At 37.4% G+C, this 23,033-nt stretch overlaps 1 protein-coding gene across 6 annotated transcripts in view; it reads left to right on the plus strand.

Annotated features, from left to right (window-relative positions):
• The window catches only part of LOC126291707 (gastrula zinc finger protein XlCGF52.1-like), a 127,261-nt gene that overhangs the window by 64,685 nt on the left and 39,543 nt on the right, over positions 1-23,033 (plus strand). For all 6 annotated transcript variants that reach the window (XM_049985364.1, XM_049985359.1, XM_049985361.1 and 3 more), the window contains one exon: positions 4,319-4,420. In XM_049985364.1, the coding sequence (XP_049841321.1) occupies positions 4,319-4,420 (102 nt within the window). The remainder of the gene's footprint in view (positions 1-4,318; positions 4,421-23,033) is intronic.

Raw genomic sequence — 23,033 nt, forward strand, 5'->3', positions numbered from 1 at the left:
CCTTCCAAGGTTGCAGAATTCCTTCACTTCATCTACTTCTTGGTCACTAATTTTAATATAAAGTTAACTGCTAATCTCATTTCTGCTTCTCCTCCTTACTTCCATCTTTTGTAGGTTTTCTCTCACTCCATAGTGTGTTCCGGACTGTTGTTGACTGTTCATTCCATTCAATGAATCCTGCTGTTTCTTGAAACTTTTGCTGAGGCTAGCAATGTCATCAACATATCTTATTATTGTCATCCTTTCACATCATTGCATCTTTGGTGTATGGATTGAACAGGAGTGATATTCTGTCGTACAGCCTTTCATTCTGAGCACTTGATTCTTGGCTTTCCATTCTTGTTTTTCCTACTTGGTTTTTGTTCATATTGAATATTTTGTATCTTCACCTTTAACTTATATCTATTGTCTTGAGAACATGTTGCACCATTTTAGGTTGCATAATACCACTTCTAGCTCATCAAATGCTATGAACACGTCTTGATTTTCTTTAAAGAATTTCTTCCATTATTAAGCACAACTTCAGAATTGCCAGTCTTGTGCAGTCATCTAGCAGAACCTTAATTTTCTTTTCCATACTTCTATATCTTGTGCTTGTCATTGAGTGTTAGAAGAAGGAAATTTGACATGTTCCAAGTTGATCTGTATAGGGTGCACAGGGTGTACATAATATCTGGAAACACTTTCAATTATTTATTGCACAAGAACTAACCATTGTGCAGATGTCATACATATTGCTTTTTGAAGAAAAACTCTGAAAGATGATTATTTATTTATTTATTTATTTATTTATTTATTTTTACAACATTCGATATGTAAACCATGAGTGACCCAGCAGACGTCAATACGGTAATCGAATTCTTGCCATACCCGTCCCAGCATGGCACCGTTGACTGTGGCAGTCGCTTCCCGTATTCTCAGTCGCTTCCCGTATTCTCTCCCGGAGCTCTGTTACAGCACATGGTAGATGCAGGACATACACCAGATCTTTAATGTGTCCCCACAGAAAAATATCACACGGAGTGAGATCTGGTTTTTGTCGAACTCCAACACACACAAAACTCACTCCACACCTGAACTCACAGTGTTTGCAACTAGCGCTGACTATCAGCTAATTATCAAACTATGCTGTGGAGGTGTACATGAAAGAAAACTTTCAGGGTTTCTCTTTAAAATGACATATGTATGATATTTGTACAATGTTTGGTTCTTGTGCAATAAATAATTGAAAGTGTTCTCAAACTTAATGTATGCCCTGTATTTATGAAGCTTAAAAATGATACATTTGGTTTGTTCTACAAAAATAAACAGTTTACTTGATGCATCACATTAAAGATCTCTCTGATAACATTATTGTTTTGGTACAATTTGAGGTACAAAACTGCCATTGTTACTGGAATGTTGAAAGCAGGATATTTTCAAGTGAAGTCAAAGATAGGGTGTCATTCATTTTAAGTTTTATGCAAATCTTACCTTAATCTTCTGAAAATAATAATAATAATAATAATAATAATTCATTTCAATATTCAACATTTAATAACTGTCAGTTAATGATACCAGTGAATTGCTGCCCTCAGATGTACAACATTTTTACACAGGAATAAAGAAAATAGTAAATTTTACTGTATTTCAAGGGAACTGCTGATTTCACATTATGTTGGTAAAATTAACTGATTTTGTGTTATCATTTACAAAAAACTTTTATGCCACTAGCTAATTATGAGGGTGAGTTGAATGAAAACCTTAAATTTGTAATAACAAATCGAAATTTTGTGCTGTTATCCTGTAAGTTGGTAAGCATGCAACAAACAGCATGCAGAATGATCTGTAGGTGGCAGCATAGTGCAGATGCACACATACTGTTGCAGTGGCCGTATAAAGATGGCCGTCCCACTCGCGACTTGCACCAGGGAAGAACAGTGTTCTGTTATTCGGTTTTTGCATAGTGGAGGTGTGGAAGCTATTGAAATTCATCAACGAATTAAGGTTCGGTACGGTGATGCATGTTTGTCATAGCAGCAAGTCTACAAATGGATTAGGAAGTTGTCAAATGGTGTGACTTTAGTGGAAGATGCTCCTCGTCCAGATCGGGCACAACGAGTTGTGACTCCACAGAACATTGCAGCAGTTGAAGCCATGGTGAAGGAAAACTGCCGAGTGACACTAAATGACATTGCCGCATGTTTACAAATTAGTCATGGGTCAGCACACCACATTGTGCATGATGTACTCCAGTTTCACAAAGTGTCTGGAAGATGGGTGCCACAGCAGCTGACTTCTAAAGTGAGAGAACAACGTGTTGATGCTTGTGAAGAACTTCTTCGGCACTTTGAACAAAAAGGTGATGGCTCCCTTGCAAGAATTGTTACTGGGGATGAAACCTGGGTTTAATTCCACCAACTGGAAATGAAGAGAGAGAGCGAGCGAGGAATGGCGCCATTCCTCATCACCAAAACCAAAGAAGTTTTGAACAGAACCATCAGCATGGAAGATTACGCTGACTCCCTTGGAGGATGAAAAAGGTGTCATTTTGGAGCATTACATGCCTAGGGGACTACTGTCACCAGTGCATCATACACAGATCTCCTAAAAAATCATCTGCAGCCTGCAATCAACTCAAAGCAACGTGGATTGCTGTCAGCAGGTGTCCTTTTGCAACATGACAATGCGAGGCCACACACTGCCCGTACAACAGTTACAACAATCACAGACCTGCATTTTGAGTGTCTTCCTCATCCACCATACTCACCAGACCTTGCCCCAAGTGATTTCCATATGTTTGGACCATTCAAAGATGCAATGGGAGAAAATAAGTTCCATTCTGATGAAGAGGTACGCCACGCGGTGCATGAGTGGTTGTGCGGACTTCCAAAAGAATTTTTTTCTAAAGGAATTTATGCACTTTGTAAGCACTGGTGGACTTGCATTGAGCGGGGGGGGGGGGGGGGGGGGGGGGGAGATTATGGTGAAACGTAATGCAGCTTTGTACCACTTCTGCACTATAAATAATATTTTAAAAAATATTTAAGGTTTTCATTTGACTCACCATCATCTTTTTCATTGAATAGAGGTTATTTTGAAAAGTGTACCACAATTTATGCAATATTACCACACAGTCTTTATCAAGAACATCTATTATTTATTTTGCTTTGGCCATTAACAAATTTTAGCATTGTCACCAATTCCTTGATGTAAATTCTATGTTCTGACTTTTTGTAAGATGCAGTCTTTAATGATTTCAATGCCAACAAGACATTAAACCCTAATCTTCCTTTTGTAAGACAGACAGCATTCCCATACACTCACTTTCACTGTTCGTAATGTTCTGAGCAATGTGATGCAGTGTTGATGTTCTCTCTTGTGTGAAGCCACCACCATTTTATTAAAAGAACATTCCATCCCCAACTCTACGTTACATCGGCTGTAGTTGTTGACATTTAATGCATTTGAACAGTTACATTATCTGTTGGACTGACTATAATGTATATGTGTGCATTACAAATGTTCTATATGATTCTTCTTAATACCATGCATATAGATGTAATCACTTCTGTAAAGGCGTTTGTTAGATGCATAACAAAGGAGGTGGGCAGAGTATTTCTGTGTGATTTTGTCTGAAAGTTTGTTGTAGTCTCTTTCTTGCCTTGCGTGCTATGGTCTTTAGTTTGATGCAGCTCTCCATGCTAGTCTATTCCTTGGAACCCTTGACATATATGCATAACTACATCCACTGCAATCTGCATAATCTCTTCTTTCCCTCTGCAGTTTTTACCCCTATGCTTCCCTCTGCAAACAAAAGTGGTCATTGCTTGGTGCCCCGGGATGTGTCCTATCAACCATTCCTTACAATTAATCAAATTTTATCATAAATTTGTTTTTTGCCCAGTTCAGTTCAATACCTCCTCACTAGTTATTCGATCTACCCACCTAATCTTCTGCATTGTTCTGTAACAACATATTTCAAAAACATCTGGTCTCTGCTTGTTTGAACTGATTATTGTACACATTTGACTTCTGTATAAAGCTACACTTCAACACAGATATCCTCAGCAAAGATTCCCTAATGCTGAAATTGGTATTAGATATCTGCATATTCCTCTTCATCACAAATATTTTTCTTGCTGTAGCCAGTCTACATTTTGTATCCTGTTTTCTTCAGCCACCATTACTCTTATGCCAACATGGCAAAAGCCATCTACTACATTTGCTGTCCTATTTCCTCATATAATTTGCTCAGTACCACATAATTTCACTTGACTGCATTGCATTAACTCTGTTTTACCTCTCATGTTATGAAGCATTTTTAAAACTGTTCCAGGAATGTTCATCTTCAGAAGATTTTCTCAGCTCTAGAGCTCTCAGCATTAAGGAGGAAGAGGACAGGAAAGACAAGGACACAATGAGGGAGGATGACTTTCAGGTGAGTCATGTTCCCTGTCGTCTGTCCACTGCTGGTGTGTTGTTGACAGTCATGTAGAACACAGGAATGTTAAGCTTTATATAACGTATAGTCCAATTCTCGAACAATGGTGGCGTGTGCAGGTCGAAGCATGGATGGAGATTGCATTGTAGCTGGTTCTGAATGACAGTTGCATTATGCATGAAAATGTGCTGTCTGGTAGAAGAAAGCCTTTATTTTGCAAATTATGTCACTTGCTTGCTTAAGTAGAATTTGTCGCGTACCACCACTGTCAGCTAAGACAACTCACAAGAAATGCATTAAAGATTCACCAAGTAGCTCACTAAAATCATGTTTAATGCTCACATTGGCTACATGATTCACAGCAGAGTGCTCAGAACACTAATGAATTTGCATTGGCTGTCAGAGAATGCGTAACGTAGGTGCACATAACAGCCTAAACTCGCTTGCCTTCATTTGTGACTTCAGCTACAGCTGTTAATAAAGTGTTAAATGCACTTGTAAACCTTCCTGCTAATGTAATCTAGTGAGTAGGGAATTTAGTAACAAAAATGTGCATCACTCAGTGCATTAAGCTTCTTATATAGAGATATGCAGCATGTTTGAAAAGTTCTCATATTCGGACAACAGATGGAGCTGCCAAATTAGAAAGAAAAGTCCTATCAACCAATGTCTGGAAATAAGTATTTAAAGAAGTATGAGCCATTCTGCTTGTCCGTGGAGGGAACAGTACTCAGTGTGCAGGCTGTCCTTCTGATGATATCCGTTGCTCGTTTCTTATAGTTGTGTCTGTCTTTGTTCATAAAAGGGGAGCTCACAGTCTGGATCTTCTTCATATTGTTGAATTTGAAACAACTTGGTAGATTCATCTTGAAAGATGAGAAGAGTTCAGAGTGCTATTAAGTAAAAACCATTTATTATCAGTTAACATAATCAGCAATCACTCAGCCCATAGCATAGGAGCCTAGCATTCATGGAGTTGCTGGATTGAATCTACATTTCTTTTTACTTGTTTTCAAATTTCATATTTAGCACCAAGTAGAAATATTAGTTATCAAATACTGAATCGTACTTTTAATAAAAATAACATATGCTTACTTTTAATTACTGATTGTATGCAACTAAATTACAATTTGTCACAGACATGAGAAATACGTTATTGTCCAATGAAAAAATATTATTTTCTTCAATAGTAATGATCTTTTTCTTCTTTTGCTGCTGCTGCTACTGCTCATTCAGTATTAGACCTTATGGCTGGTTCCTGCTTCACCATCCCTTCTTTGACTTTCTCACACTCTTTCATCCAATAGGATTGTATTCTATTGCTTGTCGAGGGATTCTCTGAGGTGACATACACAGTATGTGCTGTTTCCAATCCTGCTTTCATTTGATTACTTTTTGAATTAATGGCTGTACCACAAGTTCACAATAATAAACAGTCCCCACAAATAGAAAAATATAATGTTGCCCATTTCACACTTTGCATTTCTGCATTTAAATTTCAATTATCTGTGAATTCTGTGATTTCATGCAATTAGTAATTAAAATGAAAATATATTTTTAGTAAGATTATTATTCAATATTTGTTAACAAACATTTTTATTTGTTAATAAGAATGAAATGTAAGTAATAGTAAATAAAGGTGTAAGTAATAAGATTCAGACCAGCAACTTTATGGTTACTATAATTTCATGCTACACACCCAGCTTGCAATAACAGTGTTAAAACATAACAAATGTTTTGTATTTAAGTACTCAGCAATCTTTTAATTTTTTGTGGAAAGTTTTTTGAGTTTATCTGCGATTTCACTGTACTGCTGTAGGCACTGTAAGTATGAAGAAAATCAAAGAGGGCAGGTCAGTCTGTAAGGTCTCCTTGTTAGGGCTTTGATTATAATGGCGTTGTCAGACAGTAGCACTTACAACTGCCTCCTAAATCAGTGTTGATCAGTGTATGTGGGAATTAGAATAAAATTAGTGATTCCAAAATAGTGTAACCAAGTTCTATTATTCCACGTGGGAAAAGACAGACAAAAAGGCAGTCGGGGTATAGTACTATGGTTTATCTGATTGTGTTAATTGACAGCCATATTTTGTATGCATCAAGTGACCTCTTCAGTAGTGCAATCTGTATGGAAAAATATTCAGCAGATTCTTCCAGCAAGTTACAGACACGTGATCAGTTGCAAGTGGGATAAGGTATTGCAGTAGACTCCCCACAGTTTACAAAATGGATACAGAGGAGAGGAGCTAGTGTTGCAATGATAAGAAAATTATCCTGAGACAAGTGTGCAAAGAATTTGAGCTTCTGAAGCTACAAACAATTACCTTTCATGGTCAATTTCCCATGAGCACTCTGAAAATTCTCGAGTCACATCACCCCAGTGCCAGATTAAAATTATGTCATGGATTCTAAGACAGAGACCTAAATATCCACAGTTCATGGCTTGCATTTAATTTCTGGATGAAACATGGGTCACACTCAGTGAGATAATAAATTACTGCATTAACTGTCTGTGGGCGTATGGAAGTCTTTGAGCAATGTTGGAAGCAGCCTACCAGCTTCATTGTAGTATCAATACCGAGTAGGAATTGGGAGTGGCAGACTCACGGAACCATATACTTTACCAAACAATTTAAGAGGTGCTGTTTATCATCAATTCCTCTGCAGTAAACTACCCAGTCTGCTGGAGAATGCTGTTATCCTGTAGAGAAGAATAACTAAGTTCTTTTGCAATTGAATTTTTATTGTTTTTGTAGCAAAACGTTTCACCTGGTGGCAGCAGGCACTCTCAGTGGTCTAAAAAAATATGAAAACGAGAATTGTTCATGTAACTGTAAATATTTGCTTTTGAGATGCATAGTAAACCAGTACAATAGAAGATGAATGAGCAGCTTTGAGAAATGGAATAGCGAAGGCAGCAAAGGATCAACTAAGTTAAAAGCCAGGGCCTAGAAGAAAAGTCATGGGCAAAACAGGAGATACTGAATTTGAATGATGATGAGAGAAAATATAAAAATGTGATACATGAGTAGGTGAAAGAGATGTCTACAAAATGATATTTACAGAAAGTGTAAAAGGTTAAGCAGAAATGGCTAGAGCACAAATGCAGAGCTGTACAAAAATACATATATAGGGGCAAGACAGATGTCACCTTTCAGAAAATTAAAGAAAGAGAAGCAGTTGCTTGAATATGAAGTTATCAGATGGCAAGCTAGTACCAACCATAGAAGAGAAAGCTAAAAAGTGGAAGTTATATATAGAAAGGCTATCAGGTGAGGGAAATTAAGACATCATTATAGAAAAGAATGAGGAAGTATGAAGATTAGATGGGAAATATGATACTGCAGTGACAATTTGACAGACCATTCAAAGACCCAAGTGGAAACAAGACCCCTGGAGTAGACAATATTCCCTTAGAATTAGCAAGACCCTAGGGAAAGCCAAGTATGACAAAACTGTACCACATAGTTTGCTCAATATGACATGCGAAATACCTGCTGACTTAGAGAAGAATGTAATAATTCCAGTTTTAAAGAAGACAGTGGCTGACAGATGTGAATATTACTGAATTATTAGTTTAATGAACAATGCCTGTAAATTACTTACAGGAGAATCGAAAAATTGGTAGTAGCCAACTTCAGGGAAGGTGAATTTGCGTTCCAGAGAAATGTAGGAACACAATGCATTAAGAACCTTTTGACCCATCTTAGGAGGTAAGTTAAGGAAAGGAAACATTTGTTTATAGCATCTGTATATTTTAAAGAAAGTTATTGAAAATGTTGAGTGAAATATACATTTGAAAATTATGAAGATTTCATAGATAAAATATAGGAAGTAAAAGGTTATGTACAATATATACGGGAACTACAGTTGAAAGAGTACAATGACATGAAAGGAGAATACTGGTTGAGAAGAGAGTGATACAGGATTGTAGCACATCACAGATGTTACTGAATCTGTGTATGAGGTGTGATCAAAAAGTAATGGAAATTTTTGTTTTTCTTAAAGAACTTTTATTTATTCATCATCAACATCAACTTTGTCCCCTTTAGAGTGATCCCCCTCTGTTATAATACACTTCTGCCTGCGCTTTTTCCAATCTTGGGAGCCCTTCTGGAATTCGCTTTTCATTATGTAGTTCAGCGGTTCTGTTTCTGTCTCATCAGTGGTGGCAAAACAAAGTGCTTTCATGGTTCTCTTCAGCCTGAGGAATAGAAAGAAGTCTCAAAGCCATACCTGGTTAATAAAGTGGCTGAGGCAACATAAAGGTTTCGTTTTTTGCCAAAAAATCATGAACAAGCAATGACGTGTGAATGGGAGCATTATCGTGATGCAGTCTTCGAGAGTGGTTTTGGCCCACTTCTGGTAATTTTCTTTGGATTGCTTCATGCAGACAGTCCATAAATTCCAGTTAGTATTCCTTATTGACCACACAACCACAAGGCAGGAATTGGTGATCCACTGTCCCATTGTAATTAAAGAAAATGATGTGAAGAACCTTCACACTTGATCAAACTTGTCGAATGTTTTTTTGGTCTTGGCTCTTCAGGCAGTTTACATTGATATGATGGGGCCTTGATTTCAGTGTCTCACCCATATACCCATGTTTTGCCACATGTTTCTAACCTTCTTTATAAGTTCTGGATTATTGTTGATTTCACTCAGTATTTCCTGAGTGAAGTCGATGCAACAACATTTTTCATCAGAATTCAATAATTTCACAACCAGTTTTGCTACTATGTGCTTCATACCCAAAACATTAAAAAAAATTGCTTGGCATGACCCAAGGGCTATGCTGACATCATCAGCAACCTCCCTGATGGCGATTCAGCGATTGTCCAGAAGTATTTTCTTTACTTCTTTCACATTGTCATCAGTAATTGATGTGCTAAGCTCTCCAGGGTTGTCTTTGTCTTCAGATTGTTTTCAGTCCTATTTGAAATATTTATACTACTCATAAACTCTTGTCTTATTGGTGATAGATTCAGTCAACATTTCAAATGCAGTACTGCACTTTATTCTGTTTATCAAGCAAAATTTAATACAAACTCTTTGATCTACCTTTTTCAAAAATAAAAATTCGAGCACTCGAAAACACACACTACCTTTTTTGACTGTCAACAATAAATTAAACATTCAAAACGGCAGAAAATTCAAATATACATCAGGGACATGAGTACTAAGAAAATAAAAAAAAAAAAAAATTGAAAATCAATAGTATGACGCCAGCATTTTTTTTTTTTTTTTTTTTTTTTTTTTTTTTTTTTTTTTTTTTAAATCCTGTTACTTTACCTTATACTGAGCAAGCAGTGAAGGAAACCAAGGTGAAATTTGGAAAGGGAATTAAAGTTTGCAGAGAGCAAATAGAAAAAAATTGAGGATTGTCACTGATACTGCAATTCCAAAGACAGCATAGGAGTTGGAAGAGCTCTTGAACAGAATGGGTAATGTCTTAGAAAGATGGTTACAGTTGTTTTGGATAAATGTCTGTGAGGTGAAACGGACATACACATTACATATATATAGCTACTATTAGTGATGAAACAATGTGCATCTATTAGTTGTTTTTACAGCTACACAAATGCATAGTTGAGATGATTTTGGAACCGGTGATGGTCTGATCCAAGACTAAAATCAATCACCCGTAATAATACGCTGATACAGCTGTGCGTTGCATAAGGTAGTTCTTAATCTTAAAAAGAGTCTATAAGGTGAACATCAAAGAGGCATATAATCAACATAGAGAGGCTATGTATGCATTTACAGCAATTTGGGTGGCAACAAGAGGCATTACACGCTCTCATGGCTTATTCGGAATTACTCAGAAGTGGCCTCAAAATGATGTGTAGGAGTAAGCTGTGTGCTATGGGAGGTGTCATATTACATTTCGTATTTGATTGTCTTACTATTATGACTCTTATCTTGCTATTTCAAGGCAATGATGTGCTGAAGATTTCTTTAAAAAACTACGTCAATCTTAGTACAATTTGTTAAGATCAAATGGCAGATAATGCCATATGAACAGTTGAAACCTTCAGGACATGGTAACATGAAAGTCGAGATCTCCTAATGCAGCCAGCTTGCCATAGTTTAGTGCACAGTGATATCAAGATAAAAGAGTTGGTTCATGCCCACTACTTCCACTTCTTTTTTCCTCCACCTTTGTGTTTCCAATAGATTGTGGAACTCCCTTACTAATTTAATACAAGTAAGTTCTGTAATATTTGATGTTACATATTTGTAAGAGCATTCTCTCATAAAAGTGCATTTGTTCAATTTTATGAACATGCTACAGAATATAGACCAATGAATTGCAGGCATGATCCTGTGAAACAGATCCATGTAAACGCCAAAGATAATGTGATAATGACTGTTCTAGATGACATCCTCAATATGTAGTTTTATATATTCACTTCCAGATATAGCTTGTGTCGATGGTTTGTGACATGTCATTCGGCAAGTACAACTGGAGCTGATGTGAAAGCAGCATAGACAGGCTCCAGGCTGTCTGTTGGCCAGGCAGAAATAGCTTTATGTATGTAATGAATTTACAAATGCATAGTCACTATTATGTTTGCTGCATTAAAATTTGGAAATAAAAACATGTAATTAACTCATGTGTAAATCATAGTCCTGTCACTGCATTAAAATTGTACTGTCTCTGTTGATTACTCAGTGGTACAATATCTAGTCTAGTTACATTTACATAATTTTATGTGCTCTTCATATCTTAATTATGAAATACAATATTAGCCCACGTACTCCAAAAACAACTCATGTAAACCTGAAAACATGCATAACTGCTTTGTCAGAAAAAGAAATTAGGCAATTTATTGCCATTTATGCTCTACAGGCTGATTAAGGAATGAAAGTTGTCACAGTACTCTAGTACTTTGTCAATATTTGCTAGTGCAGAAAAATCATGACTGCCAGTAGGAAACATTACTGTATCAGAAACAAAACGATATGAGTCCGTGATAGCATACAATTAGTATTACTCAACATGATGTCACAAAACATGATGGCTAAGTTTCCAGCTGACTTTAATATGGCAGCACTTTGAGTAGTCTGTTGTTCATATAGGTTGTTGTTGTGCATTAACAAAATTAAAATAAAATTAATGGAATATAGTCAAATTAAATCGGGAAATGATGGAAATAAAAATTAATAAATTAAGACGTTGAAAGTGGTAGAAGAGTTTTGTTATTGGGGCTTCAAAATAACTGGTGATTGACAAAGTAGAGAGGGTATAAAATGCAGAAAGGGCTATAGGAAGAAAAACATTTCTGCAAAAGAGGAATTTATTAACATATAATATAAATTGAAGTATTAGGAATTAAGATATTTGTCAGGAGTGTGCCCTCGAACAGAAGCGAAATGTAGACAATAAGCAATTCTGAAAAGAAGAGAATAGAAGATTTTGAAATATGATGCTACAGAAGAAACCTTAAGATCAAATGGGTGAATTAAGTACCTAATGAGGAAATACTGATTTGAACTGAGGAGGGAAGGAATTTATGGCACAATTTGACTAAAAGAAGTGATTGTTTGGTAGGACACATCCCGAAGCATGACAGAATTGTCAGTTTCATAATGTCATAATAAAAGCAAAATTTAAATACTTTCAAAGAAGAACATTTAAATAGGAAGGACTGTAATGCACACTCTAATCTATATTTGGGTTACCCAGGTGGCCACATATTCCAATTACAACAGGTGTGAAGTTCATAATTGAAATATTTGTTTTATGTAGTAATAGTTTTAATATTTATTAGACAACCAAGTAATAGTACAAAAGATATAGTCATAAATATGTGCAAAATATATCAATTTTAGTATATGTGACAGTAAATTACATAATGTTACGTAGCTACTAATTTTTACTGCTCGTTACAGTGCAAAAGATAAACTTAGAATTATTATTCATTTACAAAGTCCACAGACTGTTGTTGTAATGAAATGTTCATCACATATTGGTTTTTTACATTTCTTGCAACTTTTTCTTGTTTTCCTCTACATTTTGTTTGATTGAGATTTGCATACAAAAGTCACCAGTTATGATTTTCAGCCATGCAGAAGCATCTCATTTTCACAGAGCCTCCTTTTGTTCAAGAACTAGAATTGGGTTCTCCTATCATGCACTCAATACCCAATTTCATGGAAAAATTTCTCATTTAGTTAGGACTTCATGATCTAGAGATAATGGAAGGCATTGCCAAATCTTTTCCCAGATTCAGTAGAAACAGTATTTGTCTGACAGTCACATTTTCTCTTGATGATTGTTATCTGTGTAAATAATGTATGCTGCAAAGCAAGCAGTATACACAGTGTTGTAAACAATGGTTGTGGCCATCTCTGTGTCCTCCTTTTTACACTGCAATGAGTACACAACTTGCCATATTATCAATGTCTCACGCAGTGGTTCAACACTGGACTCGCATTCGGGAGGACGACGGTTCAATCCCGCGTCCGGCCATCCTGATTTAGGTTTTCCGTGATTTCCCTTAATCGCTCCAGGCAAATGCCGGGATGGTTCCTTTCCAAGGGCACGGCCGACTTCCTTCCCCGTCCTTCCCTAATCCGATGAGACCGATGACCTCGCTGTCTGGTCTCCTTCCCCAAACCAACCAACCAACCAACCAATCAATGTCTCATTTTGTGCTGTTATAATAAAGTATATCATCTGGCTTTGAAACAGGGCTAGAAATGGATACATCATAATGCATTGTGAACATTAGAACCGCTTTCTTCTCCTTTGGAGCATATGAATACAGAGAAACATCACCTTCACTAATTCCACATTTGGTCGACAGTTCTTGGCATGAAGAGGAAGGCTGCATTTCTGTGGGTATATAGGGCTTGTTTCTTTTCACAGTATGGACAAATTACAAGTCAAAAACCCTGCTAATGATAGAGTTGTGAAAAAATTGCAGTGAGCATATGTCTGCTAGTGCCTTTGGAATGGTAAAATAAATCTTTAACTACCATCTTCCCTTGATTAGTTTCTCTTCCAGAACCAGATGTACCTGTATGTATTTGGCAAGTTATTGGATAAGAATTTTGTGAATCACCAAATTGTCAAACCATATTTGGCTGGTTTTGAGTAAATCTTGTCTTTCCTTTGTAAGGCAAAAGCTGTTCATCAACAGTGAGACAATCAGAAGGCACATAGATTTTACAAACCTTTGAATTCAGAATTTAAAATGTCAGATATTACAGAAGGTTTGTCACTTTACAAATACTCAGCCCTAGTGTTTACAATACCAAATCTTATAAATCTGCTTATCTGCCAAAATCTGTTGAGGGATAAGCTTGCACAATACAATTGGAATGCATTTGTTTTCCACATTTATGTCATGTGTTCAGTGCTAGAGAATCATTCTCCAGCAGTAATCATTATACCAAGATGTGCATCAAATTCTTCATTTGTCAGTGGCTTTCACACTTATTTGTCTCTCATTCAACTTCAATATAACTACAAGTCCCAATATCATCTTCAATATCTGAATCAGCAGCATCTGCTTTACTTGGAATCCATTCGTAGGTAGGATCTTTATCGTTGAAATCTGTAGCATCATCCTCTGCTGCATCAACAGTTGAAAATAACTTTCTAATACAGACTTTTCTTGCTTTGTAGTTTAATCTGCTGTATTCAGATGTAGAGCATTTCAGTTTGTCATCCATGAGAATCCAGAATTTGAGGTTCACCATAGGAAAGCTTACGCAATAATGAACAGTTCATAATGTTGCGCAACAGTAGCCAGCAACAATTAGAATGCCTCATTGCAATGATTCTGTATATACCCAGAGCTGAGTGTTGCCATCCATGACTGTACAACAAAAAATTCATTGGGTTATCCCAAAGTATAATTTTTTGAGTGTGGACACAAGGATTAAGGCAAACAATGACCGGCATGTTACTGGACATACATAAATGTTGACCTTAAGTTTAAAAAGGCAGTACAATATATGCACTGTAACCAACTCTTACCAAATGCTGTATAAAATTTAAAAAACACTACCAGACTCTAGGTGTAAAGTGTGGCTTCTTAAACACGAGACATTAGTTCCTGAACTAATGTTGTGGTGAAAGAAAGTACAATGTAATGTAATATATACAATAATTCATACAATCTGTAGTGAAGATATACAAGATTATAATAGAATTAAAATTTTTGACCCATCAGGTGCTGAACTATATGGTACGTAGACCTATGTCTCTGTTACAAATTTCAGTTCTAGAATTAAAGTGGTTGTAAAAGAGACTGAAATGTAACATAATATATACAACATTTGGACAGATTGTAGTAAGGATGCAAAAGATTGTTAATAGAAAAAGTAATTATCATGGTCCTGTTGTTACCGGAATATATGATATGTAGACCTATGTCTACATTGCAAATGTGGCCAAATGCTAAACTGTAAGGCAAAGTCAATGCTTTTACATATTTTAGTGACAGAGCAGGGAATGGTAAAAGACATGCTACCGTGAGCTTAGACAGTGGACCCAGTCACCCATAGATTTAGTGTAAATAGCAAAGGGTTTACACTGTTGCTTAGATTCCTAGGTGTTGAACAAAATGCTTATTGTTAATGGTGCATATGATGCATAGATCTATGTCTATGGTACAGCTTTGAGCATATGGTAAATAACAATACAGTACCAATGTTTCCATACATACATAACTATGAAACCACGTCATGCTGGAAGAAGTGACAGCATGACCTTAGTCAATGCCTGTCTTTAGCCTGGATTATGAGAGTGATAACTGTTATGCAATACAAATTCTACAGTTGACTAATGACACATAGTGTGTATGTACCAGGAAGAAAATATCATCATCAGTATTATGTCTAAGTGTACACCTTAAACAGCCTTAATCTGTGCTACATGAATAATACCTATCGTGACTGATATTATTAAGTATCATCTAAGAATCAGTTTAAATTGAAATACGTAGTGGCATCCAACAGAATCAGCCATCATGTAATTAATACTATGAAGAATAACCAGTATCTATCCTGAACATCACTAAATGCTTCATGTAGACATCGAGCTACATATCACTTCTGCTACTAGCCAGTTATTGAAAGCATTTCATTTCAAATGACAAGTTGTAGTCGAATCATAAATGTATTGCTTTGCATATATCACTTACAACTATATTAGATCAGTAACAGTGTCTTTTCGTTATACTACAGAGAGAGCCTGCTTCTCCTGGTTGTTCTATTGTGCAGTGTAATCCACTGTATATTTATTTAGCCTCTAGGTATCTAATAGGTAATGTTTTTACAATGAAGACTGTAAATAATAAAAGATTATTACTGCCAGATATCCCTACATAATATTATTAATGTATCGTAATATTACTCTGGTGGGCTCCATGGAAGTTGAATACTCGCCAAAGGTAATGGACCTGATGGCTGTTAGAGATCACAGTCTCACCACAGTGCTGCACTCGCAGCATGAGTACCCCACTCAGCTCACCACGTGAATACAATGGCTAGCAGTGTCCTTTGCGGTCTATACAAATACGGCTACCCAGCAAATGGTCAGTCAGTTTTGTACTCATGTCTGATATTGCCAACTACTGTCATCGCTTCACTATGGACTGTTGGTCAACAGTCTCTCATTGTAATTGGTCTTTCTTTCTGGTCGCAGTTCGGATTGTATTTGTCTCTTTGCCCTTGGCCAATTGACATGTCCTTAGTCTGTTGACATTGTCACGAAGTTTTTCGCTTTCCACTTGCCACTTTGTTTACTTAGGTTGCTTTGTACTTATCCTGCTCTGTCTCCTTTTTGCCCTCATTCAGCTGTGTTTAGCTTGGCTACTGCTTGGTGTTGTGTTCTCTTCCACAGGTGGCCCTTCCACCTTCCAGCATCAAGTGGATCTCTCCTGGGTTTGTATGTGTACTTTATATCTGGATAATCACTGATATAGCAATTAAGCCAGTAGTAGGCATCTTCTATCTGTGCAGCCTAAGTTTTATTACACAAATTGTAATAGTTTCATAGCTATAATTTTTGGTTGTATTATTTGTTTTTAAATTACTGTGTACTATTTGCCCCTTTTAATTGTTGTATTGTATTATATTTCCAATTCATTATACTGTATTGCCATGAGGTAACATCTTCAGTAACCTCTGATCCTATGTACACTGTGCCAGTCAGTCAGTTTGCTGCCTCAATCTTCGTGACTCTGACTGACATTGTACCCATGCAGGATGACTTACCTTATGTCATGCCCAATTTGCTAAAATTATGTTTGCACATGACATCCTTCATTTCAGTGGCCGCTTCACAGCCTGTGCCGTGTGGATCCTTCCCACCAACACCAGCTTTTCTGAATTGTGCAGGTGGTAACTTTACCTGCAATACATCCTATGTTCCTGTAACCTCGTGGCCTCAACCTTCATTGGTCACTGTCCTCACCCATCCAGCACCTTCCCTGTTCCCATTCTCCAGGAATACACAGCTGTCTTTCCATCATTACATTAAGTCTTTTTACTTTGCTCCTTTTCCAGTACAACCCCCCCCCCCTTCCCCTCCACCTCTCCCGTGCCGTCTATCTATTCTGCAGCAGTGTCTGCCACCCCCACTTTACTATCTGTCCCTTTGCTCGCCCCCATCCTCCTCCTTACCCCCACCCAGTTGCCACTCCCATCATGCACTGTTGCTGAATCTCACAGTGTGGTTTCAGTTGCCTGAGACTGCAGTTGTGTGTGTGTGTGTGTGTGTGTGTGTGTGTGTGTGAGAGAGAGAGAGAGAGAGAGAGAGAGAGAGAGAGAGAGAGAGAGAGAGAGAGATCTATTGTTGAAGGCCTTAATGGGTGAAAGCTATATTTGGAACAGTCTTTGTGTTGGACCTATCTGCAACTCAGCATCTCTGCTATATGGTGAGCACCAACTTTCCTTTTCATAATATTGTTTGCACAGTGTGTTTGACATACATATATTGGTAAATACTATTGTAAGGTATATTTTACTGAAATGTTATTGCACATAGCTTTGTGCCATTGAATTTGGATCATATCCAAACAATCTTATTATACTTTGCTCAGGAATACAACACCGAAATGGCTAAGTGTCTTACCTATTCTCTTGATGTAGAAACCACATGTATGTATCTTGATATGTATTCCCAAAAATTTTGCATAAATGCTCTTAATAATGCTATAGTTTTTGGAAGTATTTCTAACTTTTTAACAACTTCCAGATCTGATGATGACTGTTTTACTGGTTGATAATCATAAACACTGTTTTCTATGTTTCAATCTTGCTAAATAAAGGTTTTAATAAAAAATCTGCGGCATTTTTGCTTACTCATCACTCTCTCCAAGCCAACTATGTCAGGTAATTGTAGAGTTTGTTGTAAAGTTAACAGTCAAAGCCCAAAAGGTTGTCTTGTGAAATGATTGTATAACCCTGAACACAGCACAGGAAGACAAATGTATCATTTAGTTGTTTTTGATGGTAACAATTTGCCTAATGCATTGTGAATTGTCATTTCAATCTTTGTTCTTACACAAGACTAGTGTGTAAAAAAAAAGTTCTCAGGTTTTAGTCAGTGTGGAAAAAAGATGGAAATATTCCAATGAAACAAGGAATGAAGCTGGTTGGAAATTAAATGTACACATAGTAAATATAATGAAAGCACAAAATAGGTTAAATTGTAAATGTGATCACTATAACGATATACAGTATTAAGAGCACGTGTGGTGCTAGTCCCAGCAGACATTGCTTACTGCTACCAACAGGTCACTTTCATCATGTGTAGTCGCCTTTTTTTCAACTCGTACTTTTTCTTGTTGGAAGTCAGTCTTACGAGTAATTACTTTTTCTGCAATCAGATGTGAATTGGATAGCTTAGTAGCACACACACACACAGAGAGAGAGAGAGAGAGAGAGAGAGAGAGAGAGAGAGAGAGAGAGAGAGAGAGACTGATTTGCAAGGAAAGTGAATGTGCAAACTTGATACTGGTAACCTTTACCATTGAAAAATATTTACACATTCCAGGATCTTGTGAGAGTGTGACATCAGAGTTTTCATTTGTCATATCTTGTTCTGCAACAACCTACTGTATTGATGCGTCACCTGAAGGGCAATGAGCAGTTGTTTTATGAGAAGTGACTGATTTGTCAAGGAGAATGGAGGAGGAGTGAAAATGTTTCAGTCGGCAAAGAAATACAGTGATGATTAAGGTCTTCATGTTATGTGTGATATTGTCACAAATGTGAAAAAGGAAGGCTTCCAGGCTTTGAATAAGTGTGGAGTGACATCAAGACAGAACTGTTATTTTGTACAAAAATGTACACCACAAGTTTTTCTGTGAACAGTGGCAGTTCACCACTGTCTGTATGAGCAGTGAAATCACATATTTCTAGGACAGTGCCTATATAGCTGAAATAATATGATCATTAAAATTGTTTGTTCCAATTATTCAGCCTGTTTTTGTCAAGGCATCCTTGATCTTTTTGGAGGCTCTGGTTTGTGGAGCTGTTCCACAAGGCACTGAAACACAGATTAGTAACACATTGTCTAGTCTGTACGGTTTCAACAATTCAAACAAATTTGCACTGTACCTAGAACTGAGTGTTGTTGTAGTGGTCTTCAGTCCTGAGATTGGTTTGATGCAGCTTTCCATGCTACTCTATCCTGTGCAAGCTTCATCATCTCCCAGTACCTACTGCAACCTACATCCGTCCAAATCTGCTTAGTGTACTCACCTCTTGGTCTCCCTCTACAATTTTTACCCTCCACACTGCCCTCCAATACTAAATTGGTGATTCCTTAATGCCTCGGAACATGTCCTACCAACCGATCCTTTCTTCTAGTCTATTTGTGCCACAAACTCCTCTTCTCCCCAATCCTATTCAATACCTCCTCATTAATTATATGACCTACCCATCTAATCTTCAGCATTCTTCTGTAGCACCACATTTTGAAAGCTTCTATTCTCTTCTTGTCCAAACTAGTTATCGTCCATGTTTCACTTCCATACATGGCTACACTCCATACAAATACTTTCAGAAATGACTTCCTGACACTTAAATCTATACTCGATGTTAACAAATTTCTCTTCTTCAGAAACGCTTTCCTTGCCATTGCCAGTCTACATTTCATATCATCTCTACTTCGACCATCATCAGTTATTTTGCTCCCCAAATAGCAAAAATCCTTACTACTTTAAGTGTCTCATTTCCTAATCTAATTCCCTCAGCATCACCCGACTTAATTCGACTACATTCCATTATTCTCGTTTTGTTTTTGTTGATGTTCATCTTATACCCTCTTTTCAAGACACTGTTCATTCCGTTCAACTGCTCTTCCAAGTCCTTTGCTGTCTTTGACAGAATTACAATGTCATCAGTGAACCTCAAACTTTTTATTTCTTCTCCATGGATTTTAATACCTACTCTGAACTTTTCTTTGGTTTCCTTCACTGCTTGCTCAATATACAAATTCAATAACATCGGGGAGAGGCTACAACCCTGTCTCACTCCCTTCCCAACCAGTGCTTCCCTTTCATGTCCCTTGACTGTTCTAACTGCCATCTGGTTTCAGTACAAATTGTAAATAGCCTTTCGCTCCCTGTATTTTACCCCTGCCGCCTTCAGAATTTGAAAGAGAGTATTCCAGTCAACATTGTCAAAAGCGTTCTCTAAGTCTACAAATGCTAGAAACGTAGATTTGCCTTTCCTTAATCTATTTTCTAAGATAAGTCGTAGGGTCAGTATTGCCTCATGTGTTCCCATAGTTCTATGGAAACCAAATTGATCTTCCCGTAACATCGGCTTCTGCCAGTTTTTCCATTCATCTGTAAAGAATTTGCGTAAGTATTTTGCATCCATGATTTATTAAACTGATTGTTTGGTGATTTTCACATCTGTCAGCGCCTGCTTTCTTTGGGATTGGAATTATTATATTCTTCTTGAAGTCTGAGGGTATTTCGCCTGTGTCATACATCTTGCTCACCAGATGTTAGAGTTTTGTCAGGATTGGCTCTCCCAAGGCTGTCAGTAGTTCTAATGGAATGTTGTCTACTCCTGAGGCCTTATTTCGACTCAGGTCTTTCAGTGCTTTGTCAAACTCTTCACGCAGTATTGTATCTCCCATTTCATCTTCATCTACATCCTCTTCCAATTCCATAATATTGTCCAATAGTACATCGCCCTTGTATAGGCCCTCTATATACTCCTTCCACCTTTCTGCTTTCCCCTCTTTGCTTAGAACTGGGTTTCCATCTGAGCTCTTGATATTCATACAAGTGGTTCTCTTCTCCAAAGGTCTCTTTAATTTTCCTGTAGGCAGTATCTATCTTACCCCTAGTGAGATAAGCCTCTACATCCTTACATTTGTCCTCTAGCCATCCCTGCTTAGCCATTTTGCACTTCCTGTCGATCTCGTTTTTGAGACGTTTGTATTCCTTTTTGCCTGCTTCATTTACTGAATTTTTATAGTTTCTCCTTTCATCAATTAAATTCAATATTTCTTCTGTTACCCAAAGGTTTCTGCTAGCCCTCATCTTTTTACCTACTTGATCCTCTGCTGCCTTCACTACTTCATCTCTGTCATTCCTGTCAATTGTACCCCTATGCTCTCCCTGAAACTCTGTACAACCTCTGGTTTAGTCAGTTTATCCAGATCCCATCTCCTTAAATTCCCACCTTTTTGCAGTTTCTTCAGTTTTAATCAACAGTTCATAACCAATAGATTGTGGTCAGAGTCCACATCTGCCCCTGGAAATGTCTTACAACTTAAAACCTGGTTCCTAAATCTCTGTCTTACCATTATATAATCTATCTGAAACCTGTCAGTATCTCCAGGCTCCTTCCATGTATAAACCTTCTTTTATGATTCTTGAACCAAGTGTTAGCTATGATTAAGCTGTGCTCTGTGCAAAATTCTACTAGGTGGCTTCCTCTTTCATTTCTTAGCCCCAAGCCATATTCACCTACTATGTTTCCTTCTCTCCCTTTTCCTACACTCGAATTCCAGTCACCCATGACTATTAAATTTTCGTCTCCCTTCACTATCTGAATAATTTCTTTTATTTCATCACACATTTCTTCAATTTCTTCTTCATCTGCAGAGTTGGTTGGCATGTAAACTTGTACTACTGTAGTAGGCGTGGGCTTCGTGTCTATCTAGGCCACAATAATGCGTTCACTATGCTGTTTGTAGTAGCTTACCTGCACTCCTATTTTTTTTATTCATTATTAAAGCTACTCCTGCATTACCCCTTTTTGATTTTGTATTTATAACCCTGTATTCACCTGACCAAAAGTCTTGTTCCTCCTGCCAACAAACTTCACTAATTCCTACTATATCTAACTTTAACCTATCCATTTCCCTTTTTAAATTTTCTAACCTACCTGCTTGATTAAGGGATCTGACATTCCATGCTCCGATCTGTAGAACGTGTTTTCTTTCTCCTGATAATGACGTCCTCCTGAGTAGTGCCCACCCAGAGATCCGAATGGGGGACTATTTTACCTCCGGAATATTTTACCCAAGAGGACGCCATCATCATTAAACCATACAGTAAAGCTGCATGCCCTCGGGAAAAATTACGGCTGTAGTTTACCCTTGCTTTCAGCCGTTCGCAGTACCAGCACAGCAAGGCCGTTTTGGTTAATGTTGCAAGGCCAGATCAGTCAATCATCCAGACTGTTGCCCCTGCAACTACTGAAAAGGCTGCTGCCCCTCTTCAGGAACCACACGTTTGTCTGGCCTCTCAACAGATACCCCTCCGTTGTGGTTGCACCTACGGTACGGCCATCTGTATCGCTGAGGCACGCAAGCCTCCCCACCAACGGCAAGGTCCATGGTTCTTGGGAGGAGAACTGATTACATGAAATGAAACATATTATTTAATACTATTAAAAGTTGCTGGCAAACTGCATATGCCAAGCACTAGTGTTTTGTGTTCAGTATGTGCCATTCTAGGACAAGCTTGTCTGACATGATTTGAAATTACTGTGTACTAATTTTCCTCACTGTATTTGAAGCACATGTTGTGTACCACCAGACAGAAAATTTTTACCTTTAGGTCTACTGTTAGTCTGAGCATGCTCTTATTCATTTTAACATTAGCATGAACTTTAGATTGAATGTTTTGTGCACTTTTAACGTGAGAAATACATGAGACCATAAAATCAACCTCAATTGTGTCCACAGCACTTCGAGATTCCATAATAGACAAAACTGTTTCCATATTGTTATCTGGCAATTTGAGAATTGCAGCAGGAGTGTGTGCATCCAACACATTTTGCGTGATTAAATCATGTAACATAACACCGCTATAGCTTAGATCACAAGGTCACTTAAACTTGTTAGCCCCCTAAGTTTGGCCGTGCACTGTTTTAAAGTCAGATCAGGTGGCTTCTTGATGCAGAAAAATTTAAATTGCACTCCAGCAACATGAACCTGAGTGTCAAAATCGTGACAAAAAATAAAAACACCTATAGCTGTCCTTATGAATTTAATTTACTTTGTCACTACCAGTTTCAGTGCTTCATTGCGTCATCTTCAGGCTGTCTTTGATGCGGTACAGGTTGATAATATCCCCATGCATAACCCCTAAGTTGCATTACTGGATAGGCAGAT

Source organism: Schistocerca gregaria, chromosome 9, assembly GCF_023897955.1.
Source record: "Schistocerca gregaria isolate iqSchGreg1 chromosome 9, iqSchGreg1.2, whole genome shotgun sequence".
Taxonomy (NCBI): domain Eukaryota; kingdom Metazoa; phylum Arthropoda; class Insecta; order Orthoptera; family Acrididae; genus Schistocerca; species Schistocerca gregaria.